The sequence below is a fragment of the Crocodylus siamensis genome, chromosome 4 (assembly GCF_052110815.1).
Source record: "Crocodylus siamensis isolate JL-2025a chromosome 4, ASM5211081v1, whole genome shotgun sequence".
Classification (NCBI taxonomy): Eukaryota; Metazoa; Chordata; order Crocodylia; family Crocodylidae; genus Crocodylus; species Crocodylus siamensis.
The window spans coordinates 196,966,190-196,987,752 of record NC_143398.1 but is presented as its reverse complement, the minus strand read 5'-3'; the positions used below and the strand labels follow the sequence as shown (position 1 = coordinate 196,987,752).

Here is a 21,563-nt window from a genome sequence, read left to right as displayed (position 1 = left end):
CCCTGACGCAACACGGACCTAACAGCTGGACCTGCCACAGGAAAAGCAGGGGCACCGCAGCGGCCAATATCCTGCAGGAAGAACGTCTTTCATTTGAAAGCTTATCCCAACTCTGTCTCTGGTCCAGGATCACCTATGGCCCTAAGGCAGGCCCACCTCTCGGTGAGGGGACAGGCAGAAATGGCTGCACCCAACATGGAAAGCATCAAAAGATACTGTCATAATGTGCACACTAATAATGTGTTAATAGTGTGTGTATCGAAAAAGGAAAGCATCAAAAGATGCTGTCATAATGTGTGTGGGTTACCGGTGTCGTAAGTTAACCGTGTGTGTGTTTCAATGATGTGTGCGCATCCAAAAAGTAGCCAAAGATGCTGCCATCGTGCGTGTGGGTTCACAATGTCGTAAGTTACCGGTGTGAATAGTTGTGTGCGCGCATCCCAGAGGCAAGCCGCACAGGACGCCGTGACAGTGCGTGTCCACACTGGTCATACTGCCCTGTGCTCCCGAGGCAGGCGCGGCCGCGATGGCGGGGGGCCGGCGGGGCTGTCCCCGACCTCCGCCGAGAGGAGGGCCGGCGCGGCTCGCGGTGTCTCCGCCGGGAGCCAGGGCAGCCCCGCTGGTTGGCGGGGGAAGGCGGACGGGCGTCCTCCAGGCTCCGCCCCGGGCCGGGCGCCGCCGCCACAGCCACCGCCTCCATCGAGCCGGGCGCGGACGCGGGTGCAGGCGCTGCGGCCACGTCAACCCTGGCGCGGCCGGTGAGTCAGGGCCCCGCCCGGCCGGCCGCCTCCGGCTCAAACCCGGATCCCGGCCGGGCAGCCTCCGCCCCCGGCGCCGGCCTGAGGGCGCCGCCGTCCCATGGTGCCCCGCGCCTGGCTCGGCCCGGCCTCCACCTTGCCTTTGCTTCCCTTCGCCTTGCAGCTCCTGCCGGCTCCGCGCCTGCAGCCGGGGACGCCGGCGCGGCGAGACGTCGCCCAGTGACGGAGACGCAGCAGGGTAACCCGCCGCCTCCCTCGGGCCCGGCAGCGCCTCCTGCCAGGCGCTCTTCTTCCCCCGCGCTCCCTCAGCGCCGCCGCTGTGGGCTGGGGGAGCAAGGGCTCCCCTCAGCTCCTCGGGTTCCCGCCTGCATGGAAACCCGCAACCTTGCAGGGGCCCCGTGTCCCAGGCTCCTGGGAGCAGCCTGCCCTCCTTTCTGGTCCCTTCAGAGCAGGGATGCTCAACCCGCTGGCCCCAGGGCAGGGCCCGCGCTCTCAGACGGGGAGCCCACGCTGCCCCCGGTCTGTGCCGTGTGCCAGGAGCAGGGTCCTGCGTCGTCCCGCACGCAGGGGTCAGCCCTGCTGCACCCCACATAACCCCCAATTCCACGGCTCACAGGGCACCCCGTGGGGTGCACCACAGGCCGGGTGACAGTGCTGGGGACCAGAGATGGGGTTGAGCCCCCCCTTGGTTCAGTGAAATTAGTTACAGATGCAACCGTTAACATTTGTGTGCAGTTACCCCTGGGCCCGGTGACGGGGCTGAAAGATGCTGGTGTTCATGCGCTTCACCTGTATTCGGATAAGTAGTGTTTGTTACGATATAAATCACAAGCAACACAGTGGGACTGGCCGCTTGGTCTCCAGTTAAGTGAGCCTCACCCTTATCTAGTATGGTTGCAAGTGCAGTACATGGTACGCATCACTCAGCCATGTGTGCATATATACACACAGCAGTCTGGATGCTGAAGCATCATACACGAGATCTGGCCATTTCAATCCTTAGTATTTTTATTTCATTTTCAAGGAGATTATACATGTTTACATTTTGCACCCTGTACAATTTTCCATCCCCAAAGTGAAACTGTAGAATAATTTCTTTAAAGACCGCCTGACACCTACCTAATGAAGGAACGTTTCCTGCTGGCCCCACTCAGTGAGACCAGAGCATAAACAGATGTATTGGGTAGGAAAAGCGAGCAGAAGAGAAAAATATTCTTAACCTAAATGTGTATTGGCTTTCATGTTCATCCTTGGTACCACTTACCTGAAAAAGCTTTCCAGAATTGGTAGATTCCACAATAAGAAAGGGAAAGTTACTGATCTCTAATACTTAAGTTATGTAAAGATATTACAAGCTGATTAGTAACAAAGCAGGAAATTCAGCATTAGTGTGCATCCTGCTAAAGCTGATAGCATGTTCTTTGATAACTGTATACAGTTATTTACTGAATAATTTTCTTTTCTTTACAGGTTATAATTCTTACAAAACAGTTATGATGTGACAACTATGGATTAGGACAACCACAATCTTAGACATCCCGTTTAAAATAAATATACACTTATCTTCTGAACATCTTGCACTTATTGGCAATATTTCTTGGAAGTCAACTTGGGTTGCAATCTGTATAACTTTTGAAAAGCTTCATAATGGAGTTCTCATTATCCAAAGGAGGTTTCGTTAGAGATTTCCATAGACCATTATTAATACTTTTAGTTTTCACATATCTGATAGCTCTCGTTGGCACTGATCAGGACTATTACAGTTTACTTGGAATATCCAAAGAAGCAAGTAGTAGAGAAATAAGACAGGCTTTCAAAAAATTGGCATTAAAGTTGCATCCTGATAAAAATCAGGTAAGTTCTCCGAAAGTTAATAGTAAAAAATGGCCTATTCTTTAAATTTCAAATGTACTTTAATTGAAATGTTGTCTTTGTATTTTAGGATTTTTAAAGTAGTGTAGTTATCCAATATATAGGTTAGTCCACGTAATTTTTCCTGCAGAGAAAAACAAAAATAAAATAGAATAGATATACATATGACCCTTGCCATTCTCGTCTCCCCTGCAACTGGCAAAATCTGAGAATAGGGCACTGCATTCATGAATGCAGTGCCCCCAGCAGCTGTGGGGGCATGGCTCCGGTGGCAGCGAGAGCCCAGTGGCAGCAAGCATGGAGCTCTCGAGAGTATTTAAAATGTGGGTTTGGCATTTTCAAATATTTGAAACCATGAATGCCAAACCCATGAATAATGAGGGTTTCCTGTATTGGTAAATTAGGCAAAGGAGAACTGATGTCATACTGAACCATTGCAATAATAGTGTGATGGTTTAGTAACAGTACATTTTATATAATATGTAAGTAGATTGTAATAATTTAATAGTTTGTTACCATGTCCATCCCATCTTGTCCGTTCCATCTCGACCACTCCCTCTGCATATTAGCATGGGTAGAAAGAAAGACCGGACACATAGTTGACTCTGGGACACCCAGAGATTCTGTATCATGGAACTTGTCAGCTGTATTGTAATTCTCTTTCCTTTTTATACCACCCACCCAGGGCCAGCAGGGGAGATTATGCTTGGGAGCAACCAGCACAGGTTCATTAGAGGCAGGTCCTGTCAAACCAACCCGGTAGCCTTCTATGACCAGGTCACCAAATCATTAGATGCAGGGGTAGCAGTGGACATAGTCTTCCTGGACTTTTGGAAGGCCTTCGACACTGTCTCTCACCCCGTTCTCATTAAGAAACTGGGGGACTGTGGTGTCGACATCTGCACAGTCAAATGGGTCGCTAACTGGCTGGGGGGCCGCACACAGAGAGTGGTGGTGGATGGGTCATCTTCGACCTGGAAGGATGTAGGCAGTGGGGTTCTGCAGCGCTCGGTCCTCAGGCCCGCAGTGTTCAACATCTTCATCAGTGACTTGGATGAGGGAGTAAAAAGCACCCTTTTCAAATTTTCTGATGACACTAAGATGTGGGGGGGATGTGGGTATGCTAGAAGGGAGGAATAGGCTGCACTCAGACCTAGACAGGTTACAGGGGTGGGCGGATGAGAATAAGATGGGATTCAACACTGACAAGTGCAAGGTGATGCACCTGGAGAGGAAGAACCAGCACCATACCTACAGGCTGGGGAACTCCCTTCTTGTCAGTGCAGAGGCAGAAAAGGATCTTGAAGTGGTCACTGATGCCAAGATGAACATGGGCCGGCAGTGTGGGGATGCAGTCAGGAAGGCCAACCACACCTTGTCATGCACCCACAGATGCATCTCAAGCAGATCCAAGGAGGTGATCTTCCCCCTCTATGTGGCACTGGTCAGGCCGCAGCTTGAGTACTGTTCTGGGCACTGCACTTCAAGAGGGATGTGGACAACATGGAGAGGGAGGGTCCAGAGGAGGGCCACTGGCATGATCAGGGGGCAGCAGGGCAGGCCCTACGAGGAGAGGCTACAGGACCTGAACCTATTCAGCCTCCACAAGAGAAGGCTGAGGGGGGGATCTAGTGGCCTGTTACAAACTAGTCAGAGGGGACCAGTAGGCATTGGGGGAATCCCTGTTTCCTCAAGCATGACCAGGAGTGACTAGGAATAATGGTCACAAGCTGGCAGAGGGTAGATTTAGGCTAGATATCAGGAGGTGCTACTTCACTGTCAGGGCAGCTAGGATCTGGAACCAACTTCCAAGAGAAGTGGTGCTGGCTTCTGCCCTGGGGGTCTTGAAGAGGAGGCTGGATAAGCACCTTGCTGGGGTCATTTGACCCCAGTACTCTTTCCTGCCCTGGCAGGGGGTTGGATTCGATGATCTGCTCAGGTCCCTTGTGACCCTACAAACTATGAAACCGGAGATCAAGATGTGGCCAAGTATTTCCATAAGGAAAAAAGAAATTGTCTTATTAATGTGTGCGTCTTGTTGGCTGTTTTCATGTAATGGTTCTTTTTGCTCAATTCTCTCTTCTACAACTTTCAGTTAGAGAGATGGTTAAACAGAAGTATTTCTAAATATTATTTTGAGACTTAATATTTAACTTTTAGTTACATGTTAGTTAAACTCCTGTGATTTAATAAATATTTTCCTTTAATAGAATGATCCACGTGCACATGAAAACTTCTTGAAAATAAATAGAGCTTATGAAGTATTAAAAGACGAAGACCTACGAAAGAAGTATGATAAATATGGAGAGAAAGGCCTTGAGGATCACCAGCAAGGAGGTCGATATGAAAGCTGGAACTTTTATCGCTATGATTTTGGTAGGTTACAAAATATGGTTGTGACTCACTTTTACAGCCCTAAGTAAGTGCCACATTTTTCTATGCCAAATTTGTTTATAGATTTCTCTCTCATACCCTGTCCATCTCTTTTGTCTTTTTTTCCTCCAGCTTTTTCTTCTCTCTTCTTTCTCTCAAATGATATTGTTAACCTTCAGTTATCCTGTTAATTTCTGCCAGCTGTCGTGGTTTATGGACACCCCTGGACACCTGCCCCTTTTACAAGCAGAGGGAGACCCTGGCAGATGCCTACCTGGAGTGCACCAGATTGCACCACCTCCTCCAGAACCTTCTGCTGATGTTCTGGCTGCTCTGTTCCCCTCAACTTTTTGTTTATGCACTCACTGTCCATGGCCCCACCGAAGCCCAGGACCTCCTGGTCAACCTCCTCCTGGCCCTGGCCAAGCTGGCTGTGTACCTGACCAGGAAGGAGGCTTTGGCTGGGATGGTCCCTGGAGATTGCAGGGCTGCTTTCCTCACCCTACTTTGCTCCCATCTCTAAGCAGAGTGTCAGTGTCCGCTGGCTCCTTGGACTCATTTGAGGGCCAGTGAATGCTGTCCGATGTGCTCTACTTGGTGTGTCCCCCCCTTACCACTCTTGTTTTGAAGCTTTGACCAGCACTCCCATTCCTGATTTTTTTATTATTTGTCCCAAGGAATCTGTTGTCATTTTTCCTTGTAGCTTCCCTGCTTGAAGAAAGCCAATAAGAAACTTGGGGGGCCAGGCCCACATGATTGAAGGATGACAAATAGGCCTATTCATTTATGCTTACAAAACACCAGTAGTAATGTCATCGGTAGTGAGGTATATAGTCCACTATCTAGTGCCAGTTTTTTTGCTTTTCTATTGTTCTGTTATTTTTCATTTAAAGTGTACATATGTGGTGATGTTAATCTTTTTATTATTCGGATTGAGCATTTTATTAATATTGTGCCATACTTATTTTAACCCCATACAAATGATTTTTTTTGTTTAATTCTCCAAGATATTTTTATATTCAAAATTCTCAAACACTTTAAATGAATTTATTATAATTTTATATATTAGGAGTTCTATCCTAACAGCGGTTAACCCAGGAGCAGGAATAGTAGGGTCAGGACATTATACTTTTGAGAGATCGCAGATTTTCCCCTTTAGAGGAGAAAACTGTGGGAAATGGCAGGTTTCCCCATGCAGGCTGTCAGTTTTGCAACAAGCCCAGCTTTGTGCTGTTGCCAGCAGGACCTGCCTGGAAGCACCTGCCCCTCCACTGGGAAAAGGGGGTGGAGGGCAATCCTTCAGGGGTGGCAGGAAGCTGCATAGCGGAGCCTCTGGCACTGAAGCTGGTGCCCATGCTCTTGTGGGATGTGGGGGAAAGGGGCCCAAGCCACCTGGCACAGCACAGGAGCCCAAGCCAGAGGTGAGGGGTGCCACAGGAGTTCCCCCTCCTCACTCTAGCTCACATTGGGGTTGGACTCTCTCTGCTGCAGCACACATGAGCCGGAACCGCCGTATCTGCCACGATGTAGCCTGGCCGGGACGGGGCCTGGAGCCCCTCGCCGTCCTCCTGCTGCCTGCAACATGTCCATGCCAGTGCCACACTCCGCTTCATGTTGCTGTTGTGAAGCACAGCTCTGGTCCTCCCTCCTGCATCATAGCCCCAGCCAGTGGCACAGGGCAGCTGCCTGTGGTTCTGCATGAAGTGCACTGCATATACCTCGTGCTAGAGGCCATTTCCACCATGGCCTTGCAGACCACTGTCCTGTAGTCTGGGGGGGGGTACCTGGGGACCCCCTCCATCAGGGCTGGGGGAGGGCAGGGAGCTGCAGGGCAGGAGTGAAGGGCACCAACAGGGACTGTGGCTTGGGAGTGAGGGGCATTGGGGGGTTAGGGAACTGTGGGTTGGGAGTCAGGGGCACCAGTGTGGTTGCGGGGCGGGTAGCTGTGAGTCAGGAGGGAGGGGCACTGGCATGCCTGGGGGGAGAGGGGGTAGACTGTGCATTGGGAGTGAGGGGCACCAGTAGGGATGAGTACTGTGGCTTGGGAATGAGGGGCGAGAGCAGGGCACCAGCATATCAGAGCTGCTCAGTGCCCCAAAGCAGCGGGGTAACAGCCACAGGTGGACCCACAGCCTGGTGAGCATAGGTGGCAGAAAGAGCTCTCATTTTCCATGATAAAAAAAGCCAAAAATCAAACACCAAAATATACAGGTATTTAGAATTTATTTTATTATAATGATTGAGGCACTGGTAGGCTTCCAAATTGCTTTAAAATTGTAAATATATCAGCAAAAAATGTTTTAAACCGATACCTGTATGTGTATGTATATATATATATATATGAGTGGCATTTCATTTTAAATCAGAGAAAAATGTGGATTTGGGGTTTTTTTTAGAATTGGAGAATTTGGGATTTTTAAACAGAGAAAAAAGCAGGATCCCTGGTAATTACATCCATCTCTTCAATTTATAGGCATCATCTTTCATTTTTATATGTTTATTGGTGTGTTAAAAACACGAGAGCATTCCTGGATTCTTTGATTTAAAAATTGCAAATATAAATAAGTGGTTGACTTTCTTCTTTTTTTTTAATAGGTATATATGATGATGATCCTGAAATTATAACATTGGACAGAGGAGAATTTGGTAGGTCTTAAAGGCTGTATTATTTTTCTGACATTTTAATTTGGTATACCTATGCTTATATTTGTCTGAAGTTTTGTTCCATGTGCAGGGACCAAACTATTGAATACAGTAAGTCAAAGTGAAAACGTGCAATTTACCCCAAAAAGAAAAATGTCTTGGAGGATTCTGGATCAGTTTTCAAATGCTATTAAGATCGGTGAGGGTCTGTTTTTTGACTGAATCTGAAAGTTTTTAATATCTGCAAAAAAGAAATAAGACTTCTCTGAATTTATCAGCCTACAGAATTTGTGTCCTTTAGTATTGCATCTTCAATACAATTTTCTCATTAGGCAGCTGAAATTCAAGGCTCAAAATACAACCAGTCATAAGTGCCTGATTTTATGCTTGTGTGATGATACTAGTAATTCATGCACTCTGGCATTCCTGAATTTCAGTTACCTAACACAAGCACAGGCTGACTGTGAATTGCACTGCAAATAGAAAGCCAAAAAGGTTTGTTAAGTATTCATTGTATACTTAGTAAAGACCAGAAAATAGTTCTAAAAATATAAAACTTTTTTTATCTTAATTTTGAAACCCAGGAAATACGTAATCCTTCCGTGTAGTGTTAGTATCCACTCTTGTTTCCCCCCGCCCCCCACATTTGGTCTTCAAGTTTATGGAAAGTTGGCATAGTTACACAGGAATATACTGTTTGGAGATATACACAGTTAAATGTGGACTGCAGTTAGCATATTGAGGTAATTATTTAACCTGGGCGCTGTGGTGTGCTGGCCTGTGGGAACATAGCTATCTTAGGTTTTCTCTGCATGGCTCTGCCTTACATTCTCAGGGCGCATCCAGATGAGCGGGAATATGTACTTTGTGCAGCGTCTCAAAGGCTTTTGAGGTGCTGCAAAACACGTCACACATGAAAAGGTTCTCCGTGCTGCATATTTTCAGCGCGGAACCGAAATTGGATACGGGGAAATCCCAGTAAGAGAGGCCAGTGAACTGCTGCATGCAGTGTGCAGTATCTTCATGAGGCCTGTGGTATGAAAACAACACTTTACTGTAAACAGTTATATATAGAATTTCCTGTAAATAATTAAGAAGTTGAAGTCTTGCTGCTGCCCTTGCAAGGATCTGGGGCATAACTTTGTAACTGCCCTGCCACATCAGGAAATTCCAGTTGCCTCACCCAAGCTGTCTCCTGGGATACCACACCTCCTGGAGACCATTTCCAGGACTTCTTATTATGTGTTACACAGCCATTCATTACTTTTTTCTACATTATTCCCTCAAAAAATGTGGTGCATCCTTTATCTTTCTTTCTGGGGGAGGGGTTGGGGGAGAGACAGGGAGGAGGAGAGACATGTGGTGAGTGAAGAAATGCTGTGTATTTTTAACCTGCTGGAGAGTGTTTAATCATATAATGCACTTTAGTGTGCGATTGATAGAAACAACATTTCATAATAAAGTTGCTAGTTACACTATGCTACTTATTTGTAATATCAACTAAGAGTTATTGAGAAGCTTCAACTCAGAATTATAAAGAGCATGTGTTTTTTTAGTTGTCGTGAATTGTAGGTGTACACTGTAAGAGGAAGCATTTTACAAGTTCTTATTGTTTTCTCCTCTTGCTAACTAGATGCTGCTGTTAACTCTGGAGAGTTATGGTTCATAAATTTCTATTCCCCTCGATGTTCACACTGCCATGATTTAGCTCCTACGGTACGTATAGAAAACCAGCATCCTAATTTTGAAAATGGATTTTAGGTAGACATTACTTTCTTTTAGAGCAAGACTTTGCTAAGTGGACTTTTATGCTGAAGCCAGAGATTTTTAAAAATGCTTCAGGTAGAAAAACTGTGAAAAAAAACTGTGATTTTTTTTAAAGGAATTTATCCCAAGCTTTCTTTCCTCCTTCTTCCTCTTCTTCCTTTGTCCTTCTCCCCACCCTCTGCCCCCCTTTTTTTTCCAGTGGAGAGAATTCGCTAAGGAAATGGATGGAGTAATACGCATTGGAGCTGTGAATTGTGGTGATAATCGAATGCTCTGTCGAATCAAAGGAATTAATAGTTATCCAAGTCTCTATGTTTTCAAAACTGGAATGGTGAGTAATAATTAATCCTTGTTTTATAAGAAGAGGGGGAATAAAGGCAAGCCACGTGCAAATTAGGCAAGGCCTGACCTACAACATTCAAATCTATACTTGGATTCCTTAGTGAAAGCATTTCCTCTCAAGGTTTTGGTTCAGGTCCATTAACAGTGTAAATAGATTAAATACAGTATTATGTATCATATAGCTATTAATAGTTGCTTTGTAAACTTTATATTTTGTAGAATCCAGTGAAATATTTTGGAGACAGGTCAAAGGAGAGCTTAAAGAGTTTTGCCATGCAGTATGTCACAAGCACAGTGACAGAGTTATGGGCAGGTAATATGATTTATTTGGGATTTTCATTGTTGTTCTTTTCCTGTCCCCAAGATAAGGAGATATAAACATAATCCCTACTACGTATCATTGGGTATGTCTGCCACAATTTGCTACTAAAGTTTTTCAAATTTTTGCACATACTATTTGAAAAATAAAATAATATTTTTGTTCTAGTGTAAAACATGCTTGTTTCATAGTTTTAAGAAGTAACCTTTTCCTGTGTATATTAATAAGAACAACCATTTCAAATATTGATTTAGATTTTGCTGCACTTTCTACAGGAAACTTTGTCAGTGCTATTGAAACTTCATTTGCTTCTGGCATTGGCTGGCTGATCACCTTCTGTGCTGATCGTGGAGGTAAATATGTGGGGGGGTTCCAAATAAATAAGACTAACTAGTAGAGGTGCACCAATACATTGGTTTGATATTGGATCGGCACCATATAAAGAAAATTGGCTGAAAATTTGGTCAATAAATGCCCGTGCGTGTGCGCAGCCGCAGCTCAGCAGGCAAACAGCGAAGAGCACAGCCTGGCATCATGCAGAGCTGTGTGCAGCTGATAAGTCCATTGTGGTGGAAGGGAAGGGATGTGGGAGGGGGGCAAATTAATGCCCCTGCAGTGAGGGAAGGAGTGGGGCAGGGGCTGGGGCAGACGCTGCCCAGCTGGGCAGGGTCAGCACAGGACAGAGCTGTGGCTCATCCGGGGGTGGGGAGCACTTCTGCCATTGCACACACTCCAGGAGGGCAGCAGAGGACGAAGGAGCAGGTGTGCCCCCAAATCAGCACAGGGCAGGGCAGGTGGGCTGGAGCCAGGGCTGCACCAGGCTCTTCTTGGCGGAAGCTGGGCTTGGGGCAGGTAGCGGTGGCACTATGAGGGGGCGCTGCAGTGACCCCAAATTTCACCATAGCCCCCCTCAACCCCACCTCCCAGTGCCACCACCTGGCACAGCCCCAGCTCAACTCGTGCCTCCACCCATGTGCCAGGAGGAGCCAGGGCTGCACTGGACAGGCAGCGGCACTGGGAGGGGGAATATGCGGGGGAATATGCGGGGGACAACGGTGAAACTTGGGGTGGCTGCAGCTCCCCCACAGCCCCCTTCCAGCACTGCTGCTGCCTGCCCTACGCAGATCCAGGAGGTACATATCCGTGTTCCCACCCCCCCCATGCGCTCCCAGGCTGTGCACCGTAGTGGGAGCTGCACCCTGCCCCCCCCCCACACACACACACGCACATTCCCCCGGATGAGCCATGGCTCTGTCCTGCACCCAGCTGGGCAGCATCTACCCCTGCCCCAGCCCTACTCCCTCCCTCACAGTGAGGGGGGATTGATCTGCCTGCCTCCAAGCCCCTTCTGTCCCCCCCTCCTCTTCTACCTCAACAGACTTATCAGCTGCACACAGCTGTATCCGAAATCAGGTCGGTATCGGCCAATATGCCTCCTTAAAATTCAGCTATCAGTATTGGCCCCCAAAATCTATCAGTGCACCCCTACTGACTAAAGATAAAATATGATTCTTGTTGCCATTTTGGTTGACAGTGGCATATCTACTGCTACTCTAAAGAAGATATCTGTAGACTGGAGGGAGGCCTGTGGAGTTCTTAAGCTCCATTATCAGGCTATTTGGAAAGGGGAACATTGGACAGACTGTGCAGTGAGGTCTTTTATTACCACATATCCATACAAGAAGGACCTTGGTATTAGCTCATAGTAAAGCCTAATTATGAGTGGGGACCATAGAGTCACCATTATTACAGTGATCTTCACATCCTGTCCAATAGGTACAAAAGAACTATTTGTGTTTCTAGCTCATAAGCTCATTCAGCTTTCCTAATATTAGTTTTAGGTTGAAGGGGAAGGGATCTTCCCTCTTCAACTGTAATACAGAAGGAATCTCTCGCAGGCATAACTATTTGTTTATTTTTAAATAAATCAGTGGTATTTTGGATTGGTTACGTTCATTTATCCATTAGTATTTTCAGAAGAACAAACATCCTGTTGTAATTGAGTCAATTAACATAATTAATTGTCTGTCTTAACTATTAAAATAAGGGCCCAATGCTGGGATATAATGAACACCAAAAGGTCAGCACCTGACAGGATCAAGCTATGTTATTGTATCTTCATATTTTTCTAAATTGTCTAATTTAGCAACTACATACAAAATTAAAAATGAAATGTATTTCTTTAAACCTCAGTAAAGGATCTGAACTCAGGAACTGGCAAAAAACTAACCAATTTCTGTAGTAGTCATTGACGCTCAGTTGTCCTAAAAACTGATCGTTGTTAGAATCTGTTACAACCACATTGTTAGAGAGGGTTTTTTGGATATTGGGGAAGAAAGATGATTGATAAAAACAGTTTAGCTCAAAATGTATAGGATTTTTCAAGTGTGATAGAGCATAGTGATGATTCACATTACCACCTACCCCTTTGTGTGTACCTTTACAGCACCTTAGGCTTTTTTAGAGAGATTTCTTAAGTGGCAATCACAGTGTCCGCATTTGGTCCATTACCAATAATCAGGAGACTTGTCATACCACTTTCCCAGCTTCTTGAGTGTCACACTGAAAGCCTCAGACTGCATTTCCCCATATGAATTAGGTAGTAACTTTTTCTTCATGCTGAGTGTTACATGCATGAACAATAGTAAATTAGAAAGTATTGTTTTACTTGATGAATATTATTATACCAATTCCTACTCCCTCTGTTGTCAGTGAGAGAGTTTGGAATTATTTTTCTGTTTTGCCATTGAGTACTTTCTGTGTCTGGTTACAAGTTACAGCATATAAGACTTCTCTATAGCTGTGGAGTAATAGAAATCTTCAACTCAGATACAGAGGCCTTTATATATTGAGTTAAATGGATCAAGGTTTTAGTCCTGAATTTGTAGAAGTGTGATTTCTTACAGGGTAGTAGACAGGCTTTTAAGACTGGATCAATAGTTCAGTGTTTTTTCATGCCTCCCAAATCCTCATGCTTTCATACTAAGTCAAGCCTTACCTATGACTAGAAACTCTTTATTGAATGGAGTAATTGAATAAGTTTAATGAATAGGTATTTTTGCCTTCACATTGGCTGAAGCAGGAGACATTTTTCAAAGGCAAGAATTATAAACCAAGTAAGAAATGAGTAACATTAAACTAAAATAATTTTCTGTTAATGAAGTCAAGAAGGAATATTTTCATGTTATTTTTCACTTGTAGTGGTCATCTCAGAGTTATGACTTGAAAACCTGTGGAAGGGCTCATGAAATGGCTAGCTAACATGTATTTTGAAATGGTAGTCTGCTTCCCATGGGGTTTTTCAATGAGGTGAAGGCTATAAATTAGGGTAAATGAATTCAAAATGTAAAACAGTGTATTTGTACATAAAACATTGTTTTCATTTTCCAGATTGCCTGAGTTCCCAAACACGCCTTAAATTAGCTGGCATGTTGGTAAGCAGAATTTCATTTAGAATTTCATTGAAAGCAAAATTCCAGACTATGAAAACATGACTCCATTGAAGCCCATGTCAAAACTCTCACTGATTTCAATAGGATTCGGATTTCACCCATTAACTTTAAAATAGTGTTGTAAGGATGTGTTTTGTGAAAAACAATGTTATTGCCTGCTAGAATGGAATTAAATGTTTATACAGGTTTGCATATAGTGTTAATGAATAGTGTGAACGTAAAAGTATTATAGTGATGTACTGTAAAGCTGCTTTCTTTCTCACTCTAAAATATGGAATCTAATTGCTAGTGTTATGTTTGCAAAAATTCTTCTGAACCTGAGTTTTAAAATGCCATTCAGTTTTTTGCTATTTTGTTACAGGAAGGTCTTGTTAACATAGGCTGGATGGACTGTGCTACCCAGGGTGAGCTTTGTGATAATTTGGATATCTCGTCTAGTACTACTGCATACTTCCCCCCAGGAGCCACCTTAAGTAATAAAGAGAAAGGAGGTGTTCTGGTATGAGTTGCTTTTAAACTGTTAAATATGTATATGGTGGTGATAAGAATGTAGATTATAAATATTTACCAAAGTTGAACACATTGTATTGAACAACTGTATGTTGCCTGTTCCCAGTTTAATGCTTTTAAACATAAAATGCTGCTGTTAAATTTTGTATACCCTGGAAAATGAGTTACACCTCTCTCAGTTTTTCAAGGAAATATGAGTCACATATAGTGAAAATGCACTTGCCTGTCTCTTTAGATGTTGTATTTTCATATCATGATATCACCTTTAACTCTTACATTTATGCATGAAATCAATCATTTGAAACATGATTTCTTCCTTTGCTGACGTTACAGCCACCTGCATCCGTCTTCAAAAGTGAAAGTTGTGAAAAACTACACTGAGGCTACAGGAAACCCACTATATTTGAATATCACTTCCTTTCCTTTTCTTTCTTCTGGACCTCTACTGAAATAGAGTGATCTATCTTGTGAAAATACTCTTAAAGATAGTTTGTAAAACTTTAAAAGTATTTTGAAAGTGAAGACCACACCTTTCTTAGCATTCATTCTGACAAGGCATGGCATTAAGTGTCTTAAGTAGAGTAGAAGAACAGGTTAAACTTAAGCAGCTAAAAGAAGAGATTGTTTAGTGGACTAGGTACTAAGGGCATTTATACACATGCTCCAGGAGTGGGGGAAGCTGCTTTAATTAAAGCTTCCGGAGCATTTCATGCACCAGTATCCCCTCACTGAAAAATGGTGGCAGGGGTGCTTTAACTAGGGTCTGTCAAATGAGCTTTAGTTAGTGTCCCCACTGCAATTTTTCAGTGCAGGGACACTGATACACAAGAAGCTGGAGTATGCTGGAGCACTGTAATTACTACGCTCCATCAGACTCAGTTGAGTCTGCTCCAACACTCTGTAATTACAGCATGTCACAGCAGCCTTGCTGTTTGTGTATAGGTGCCCTAAGTGAAAAGTCTGAAACAAATGTTAACGATGGGAACTAATCAGAGTTAATTCTTCTGAAGTTGTGAATACTAGACAAGGTTGATATTTGTCTATTTCATTTAATAGAGATTGACTTTTTGCCCCCCTCTAGTTCCTTAACTCCTTGGATGCAAAAGAGATATATTTGGAAGTAATGCAGCATCTTCCAGATTTTGAAATGCTCTCTGCAGTCGCATTAGAGGTAAAATAATATATAGAAATGTAGGTAATACAAATTTAAGTTTAAAAGGAAACCTTATACTGAAGACAATTACTTTTGTTTCTGAGAAGCTTTCACTTCAAATTGGCCCAAATAGTACATTACTGTAACTGAAAAATATATTTTTCTTCAGGTTACTTTGACAGCCTTTTGTCTTTGTTTACTTTCATTGTTTCCCTGGTTTGTATGGGGCTTTTCACAAAGCAACAGGAGAAAGTACTTTTAAAACAACACAAAAGTTTGAATAAACCTCAGAAGTTGTTAGTATAGCACTGCTTAGAGTGGCATAATAGTGTAATTGCTCTGATTTGTTATTTGACTAAATTCCTAACAGATCAATTCAGTGTCACTGGGACAGCAAGCAGTAAAGATTCAGTCACATCTGTTTAGTCTGTTAGAATATATTCAAACTAAATATCACCCTCCTTGGGTTAGCTTTATGACATTGTTTAGATAATGAAAGTGTGCCATTGCTTAGGAGCATGCAACTTCAGTAGCTCTTTTTAAAACAGCAAAGTTTTCATCTGGTCTAAGATAGATAAATCTGAGGCAGTTCTTTTTGTTTTCTTAAAAAATTCAACATAGTAATGTGTTCATTTCCTTGGTGGTAAAGCAGTGAAAAGGAGTTAATTTTACATGATATTAAGGGTGGTGTGAAAGAACTGGATAAAAATGTTAGGGTTCAAATGAATAACTTAGTGTCTGACTTACAATAGCATGAATGAAACTGGAAGTTAAGACATTGTCTCTGCTTTCTTCCCACTTTAAGGACCATCTGGCTCACCACCGGTGGCTGCTTTTCTTTCATTTTGGTGAGAGTGACAAGTCAAATGTGCATGAATTTAAAAAACTGAACTTCCTACTTAAAGATGAACATATTCAAGTAAGAATAGTCATTTATTAAGCATTAGCTCTATTAAGTTCTTATTAGCAAGCTGTTTCATGTTTACTTTCCTCATGATCACCTGGCAGTCATAAATGTTGAGACAAAGTTTACCGCTATAAATCTGGAGTAATGTCTTTGACTTTAGTTAGAAAAGGTGCTTTCTAGAATGCAGGGTGCCTGCAGGTCCCACTGGATTTAACCATTGTTATCAGTGTGCTTCATATTTGCTCAGCTGTGATTCAGCTATTAAGGAGTCTAATCTTAAAGATCACATATGTTCTAGGTTTTTTTCCATGACCTGTCTTTAAAGTATTAATAGAGTCAGTTTGTGTGTGTTTTTTTTCTCTGTCTTGAAAGATATATGTAGTTGTGTTTGAGTTGCATTATATATTTTTATGAACTATAATATTTAATCATCATAGCAAGATCTTTATTATTTATAAAAGGATAACATATTTATAGCCAAGAGTTATCATTGTGGAGAAATATGTTAGCTTTCTAAACTTTCTAATTTAAGTAAGTTTACTTGTACTATTAAAATAAATTAAAAAAACATTGCTGCCTATATAATAGGTTGGCAAGTTTGACTGTCTTTCAGCACCAGACATCTGCAGTAATCTATACGTCTATCAGCCATGTCTCGCTGTCTTTAAAGGAAAAGGAATGAAAGATTATGAAATTCATCATGGTAAGGCAAACTTTGAAAAAGCATTTTCAAACTATTTTGTAATCTTTCCTTTGAGATAATACTATATTTTCATGACTGATTTTATATAAAAATTGTGCCAACTATTCAAAATGATACTGCCTTATAATTTTGGGTGATATATTAGCCCTTTGACCCACTCTTAATTTTATCATTTCTTTTCTTTTTCCCTTTCTGTAAGTATTTAGAGCCCAAATAGTATCCTTTTGATGTATTCAGCTTGTAGTCCCCCATCCTTACAGTCTACCTGAATGGAAACCCCTGAAGCTAATTGGTGCTGCTCCTTTCTTTGGCTGTTATAACAAGGCACGCCCTTCCCCAGAGTCCAAACACACTGCTTTCACAATGCTGTCAGCTGGCAAAGCTTGGGATCTGATCTCTAATTTTACATACGTCAGTAGACAAACATTGCAGTAAAATTAACCAATCAGCTTCAGCCAATTAACCAGAAATGTCTATGGGCATATCTGCCATATAGATTTCACTGCAACATAGGAGTAAATTAGTTCCAAACCTACAAAATCACTGGGTCTGTTTGAAAGAATTCAAAGTGGTGAAAAATTTAGTGTAGACTAAGCAGAATTGCAGCTACTGTAAACTGATAGATAGTGTCAACATCTTCAGTGGAATTAAGCAGAGTTAAACCAGCTGAGTGTCTGGCTTTCAGGCTCCAAGGCATGAAGAGCATAGAATGCAAGAGTGCTCAACCACACAACTTCAGTCTGATCATACAGAAAAGAAAGTAAATATTTTGCCTGACTAGAAAGAACAAACCTTACCCTGACAACACAGAAGGTTCCCTTATGGATGATGGATCATTACAAATGAATTTTAAACCCGCTGCCTTAGAACAGGGATCAATAGTAATCCTGTTAGATAACTGTGACCTTGGTAAGGTCATCACTCCTGAAGCTGTAGTCCTCATGAGCTGGAATAAGTATTGATTAATTTTACAGTCTTGCGAGTTTATGAAGGCATTTTTTTTTTTTTTTTTTTTTTTACCTAAAATGAATATGTTCTTGTCAGACTCTTTCTGTTTTTACAAAGTAGGTGGTATCTCTATAACTTGCCATTAAAATTTCCCTTTGGTACTTGGAGATATCCAATGTATTATATCATTCTATTTCTGAGAAAATTATGTAGAAGGGAAGGTAAGTAGATCTTGAAGAATTTTATGGTGAACACATCACCATTTTGTGAGATTTATCCTAGCTGATGTGTGCCATGAGTATCCTCAGCTCTACCAGGAAAACCATGCTTTTCCAGTTCTATTTGTGGGAGAGGTTGTAACTGTGCTTGTACAAAGTATGCATTGGCCAGTATAGCTGTGTCTACATCAAGAACTGTTTATTATTAAGTATTTCAATATTCTTATGCTGGCAAAATGCTTCTAATATATACATAAGCTAGGGAATTATTTTCTGTAAAGAGCACCAATTTTACATTTTATCCTGGCTAAACCTCTCATGAAGAACATTTTCTTACTAGCCCAATATCCAAGAAATGCAATACTTATTACCTATATATCATTAGACCAGTTAATGTTTACATAACCTAGGATGAAATTCCTTAAATAAGCTTTGACTAAGGCTCCACTATAGGTAATGATAAGGTTTACCCTATCTAGCTCTTCAGCCTAATCTCTTGTACAGCATTTAGCACACTCTGAGCATATTAGCAATAAGGTAGATCACATGCACTTAATGAAAAATACGGAGTTTTGTGAATGGATAAGTCTATCTAAGTCTATAGATAAAGAGTGAAGTTTTGATTTTGTTTTGAAGGAAAGAAGATTTTATATGATATAGTTGCATTTGCCAAAGAGAGTGTAAACTCTCACGTTATCACACTTGGACCTCAGAATTTTCCTGGCAAGGAAAATGAGCCATGGCTTGTTGACTTCTTTGCACCTGTGAGTAAACTAACCACACTACTTTTTTTTTGTATTTAAAATACATTTTGTAAACATTTTATCAAAGCACCAGGATTATTTAGGAAAGCAATTCTGTATCCTGAGGACTACCATAATAATCCTGTGAGTCTTGGTTGTATAGAGTCTGACCTTCGTTGCACGTGTTTATCTTTTACTGAATTCTAGTGTATTGTATCAACAAATAATTGCTTGTTTGACATATGTCAGAGTGAAATCAACATGCATTCTGACCAAACAACTCGCATTGCTCCAGATAACTAGTTACTGATGTATTTTAGGGCTTTTGTTTTAATAGTGGCACGTAATTTTCATTTTTCTTTTAGTGGTGTCCTCCTTGTCGAGCTTTACTACCAGAGTTAAGAAAAGCATCAAAACACCTTTATGGTCAACTTAAATTTGGCACACTGGACTGTACAGTCCACGAAGGGCTCTGCAATATGGTAAGCTTCAGTATTTTTCAATAAAGGTTATTTATTTGTAGCTGGCCCATTCAAAGGGAAAACACCACATAGAACCTCGCAAGCCAGAAGAAATATTGCTGTGTAATATAGTACTGCAGCTAAGCTAACACATGCAGCGAAGTAGCATCTCTCACCATAGTACTGCCTTGCACCAAATACAGTAGGTCCTACGGGTCATCAATAGGGCTGTGCAAAATTTCGCCCGGTGTTTCATTTCAAAACTGTTTCGATGCATTTTGAGCTTGAAACAAAAAAAAAGCCTTGGGTTAGCTGTGGTACGATCCCAGGGTGGGGGCGGGTCCCTACAGAGATCACAGAACCAGCCTTCTGTCATCCAACAGGCAGATCAGGGGCCAGGGGTGCGGGCAGGCCCCTGATCTGCCTGCCAGATGACAGGAGGCTGGTGCTGCTGGCTGGGGCCAGCAGCAGCACTGATCTTCACGGCACAGGTTGTGCCCAGCATCGGTCCCAGCCAGCAGCACCAGCCTCCTGTGATCCGGCAGGCTGATCTGGAGCCCCCTGCACCCCTAGGAGGAGTTAGCAGAGCCCTGCAGACCTCCCGGGGGGGCCCCCAGTTGGCATGCCGGATGCTCCTGCCACCTGGGACAGCACTGGGTGCAGCCCGCACCCAGTGTCAGCAAGATTGGTGCTGCCACTGGCCCCAGGTGGCAGCACCAGCCTCCTGTCATCCAGCAGGCAGATCAGGGGCCCACACCCCTGGGAGGAGTCTGGCACAGCCCCCAAAGCCCTCCTAGGGGTGCAGGGGACCCCCAGTTGGCCTGCCGGTTCGGACTGGGGCTGGGCGCAGCCCATACTGGGAAGATCAATGCAGCCACTGGCTCCAGCTGGCAGCACCAGCCTCCTGTCATCTGGCAGGTAGATCAGGGGCTCGTCTGCACCCCCTGAGAGGGCTTTGAGGGCTATGCCGGACTCCTCCCAGGGGTGCGGGCCCCCAGTCTGCCTGCCGGATGACAGGAGGCTGGTGCTGCCAGTTGAGGCCAGTGGCAGCACCGATCTTCCTGGTGCTGGGTGTGGAATAGCTTATGGGCCACAAGTCAAAACTGTTTCGTTGTTTCGACAAAATGAAACGGAACAGTGCTTTTGAAACTAAACAAAACTCGAAACAGTGTTCCATCAAAACGGAAGTTGAAGCAGAACGGTGCTGTTTCGCAGAGCCCTAGTCATAAGGTATTGCCAGTTTTGCTGCAACTGTAGTTGCTCACTCATAACCTTCTTGAGGATGCCAGCCCTCAGTGTGAATATCCCTGCATCTAGATATTTGTGTTTTATAATGTATGATTTGAAGCGAGTAAAGACAGATAACTGGCATAAAATTGAAAATCTTAAAAGCTAAGGGTTAATTAATGAACTCATATCAAAGGCCTTCAATCATAGATTCATCAGGGTTTACTAACAGCAGCTTCAAGGTACAATTCTTAGCATAGTACAAGTCTCGTTGCATCTTCTTTGGTGTAGAGCGCATCTTAAATCAAGCTTCAGAAAAGACTGGGATTATTTTATTTAAACACAGAGCGCCGACTGGTTTTTAAATTTCCAGAGTAGTCTATTAAACCAGCCAACATTTTTTTCACAGTGAATTAGGTTTTAGAGAACTAGCCACAACCTCAGTCCAAGCCTTCCAATCTTAAGCTATTTATTAATAATAGACACTCCCAAGTTCCTGTTTACTGGTGTTTAATGTCCTACCAGCGAACTAGGATTAGAGAAAACCCTACCCATTCCTTCATGTTTTTTGTGTGTGTTTTCAACAGCATAATATTAGAGCATATCCAACAACAGTGGTGTTCAACCAGTCTAGCATTCATGAATATGAAGGACATCACTCTGCTGAGCAGATTTTGGAGTTTATAGAGGTATGTGAGTCCCAAGTTATTTACTCTGGCATGTTTTGATTCATTAGTACCCCATTCTTGTTCAGACTCAGGCTATTCGGATGTGAAATATTTCAAGATATGTTTACTAAGCAACCATCCTAATATCCCCTATTCTTAAAATAAGAGAGAGGGAGTAGAGAAGAAATCTGAGGTGAAGAAATATTCCAGTGGATGCTAATAAGGGACTTGAGAGATCTGGGTTCAGCTCCTGCTCTGCCACATTTTTTTTTGTGCAGCTCTTGGCAAACTGTGTCCCTAGTTTCCAATCAGTGAGGTGATAGGGCAGATAAATGTTAAAAATTGTGAGGTATTCAAATCCTATGGTTTGAGGCCCATATATATACCTAGGATGGGGAAAAGTTTTATCGCTTTAATGAGGCAGTGTGCAGTCTTAACACCCCTCACCCTTTTTTTCGGGAGCATAGAACATTTAAAAAAAAAAAAAAAAATCAATAAT

The 21,563-nt window shown here is 43.0% G+C and overlaps 1 protein-coding gene across 2 annotated transcripts in view; it reads left to right on the top strand.

The window, feature by feature from the left end:
• The first annotated feature begins 657 nt into the window (after nt 1-657).
• DNAJC10 (DnaJ heat shock protein family (Hsp40) member C10) overlaps nt 658-21,563 on the top strand; it is a 30,474-nt gene continuing 9,568 nt past the window's right edge. Inside the window, exons 1-16 of one of the 2 annotated variants that reach the window (XM_090045292.1) lie at nt 658-758; nt 2,229-2,612; nt 4,841-5,006; nt 7,599-7,649; nt 9,280-9,362; nt 9,613-9,744; nt 9,975-10,068; nt 10,350-10,427; nt 13,465-13,508; nt 13,888-14,025; nt 15,118-15,207; nt 15,995-16,108; nt 16,685-16,799; nt 18,602-18,729; nt 19,074-19,190; nt 20,984-21,085. In XM_090045292.1, the coding sequence (XP_089901418.1) occupies nt 2,406-2,612; nt 4,841-5,006; nt 7,599-7,649; nt 9,280-9,362; nt 9,613-9,744; nt 9,975-10,068; nt 10,350-10,427; nt 13,465-13,508; nt 13,888-14,025; nt 15,118-15,207; nt 15,995-16,108; nt 16,685-16,799; nt 18,602-18,729; nt 19,074-19,190; nt 20,984-21,085 (1,659 nt within the window). In that variant the 5' untranslated portion in view covers nt 658-758; nt 2,229-2,405. Of the gene's footprint in view, nt 997-2,228; nt 2,613-4,840; nt 5,007-7,598; nt 7,650-9,279; nt 9,363-9,612; nt 9,745-9,974; nt 10,069-10,349; nt 10,428-13,464; nt 13,509-13,887; nt 14,026-15,117; nt 15,208-15,994; nt 16,109-16,684; nt 16,800-18,601; nt 18,730-19,073; nt 19,191-20,983; nt 21,086-21,563 lie in introns of both variants that reach the window. The other variant, XM_090045291.1, reaches the window with a different exon arrangement.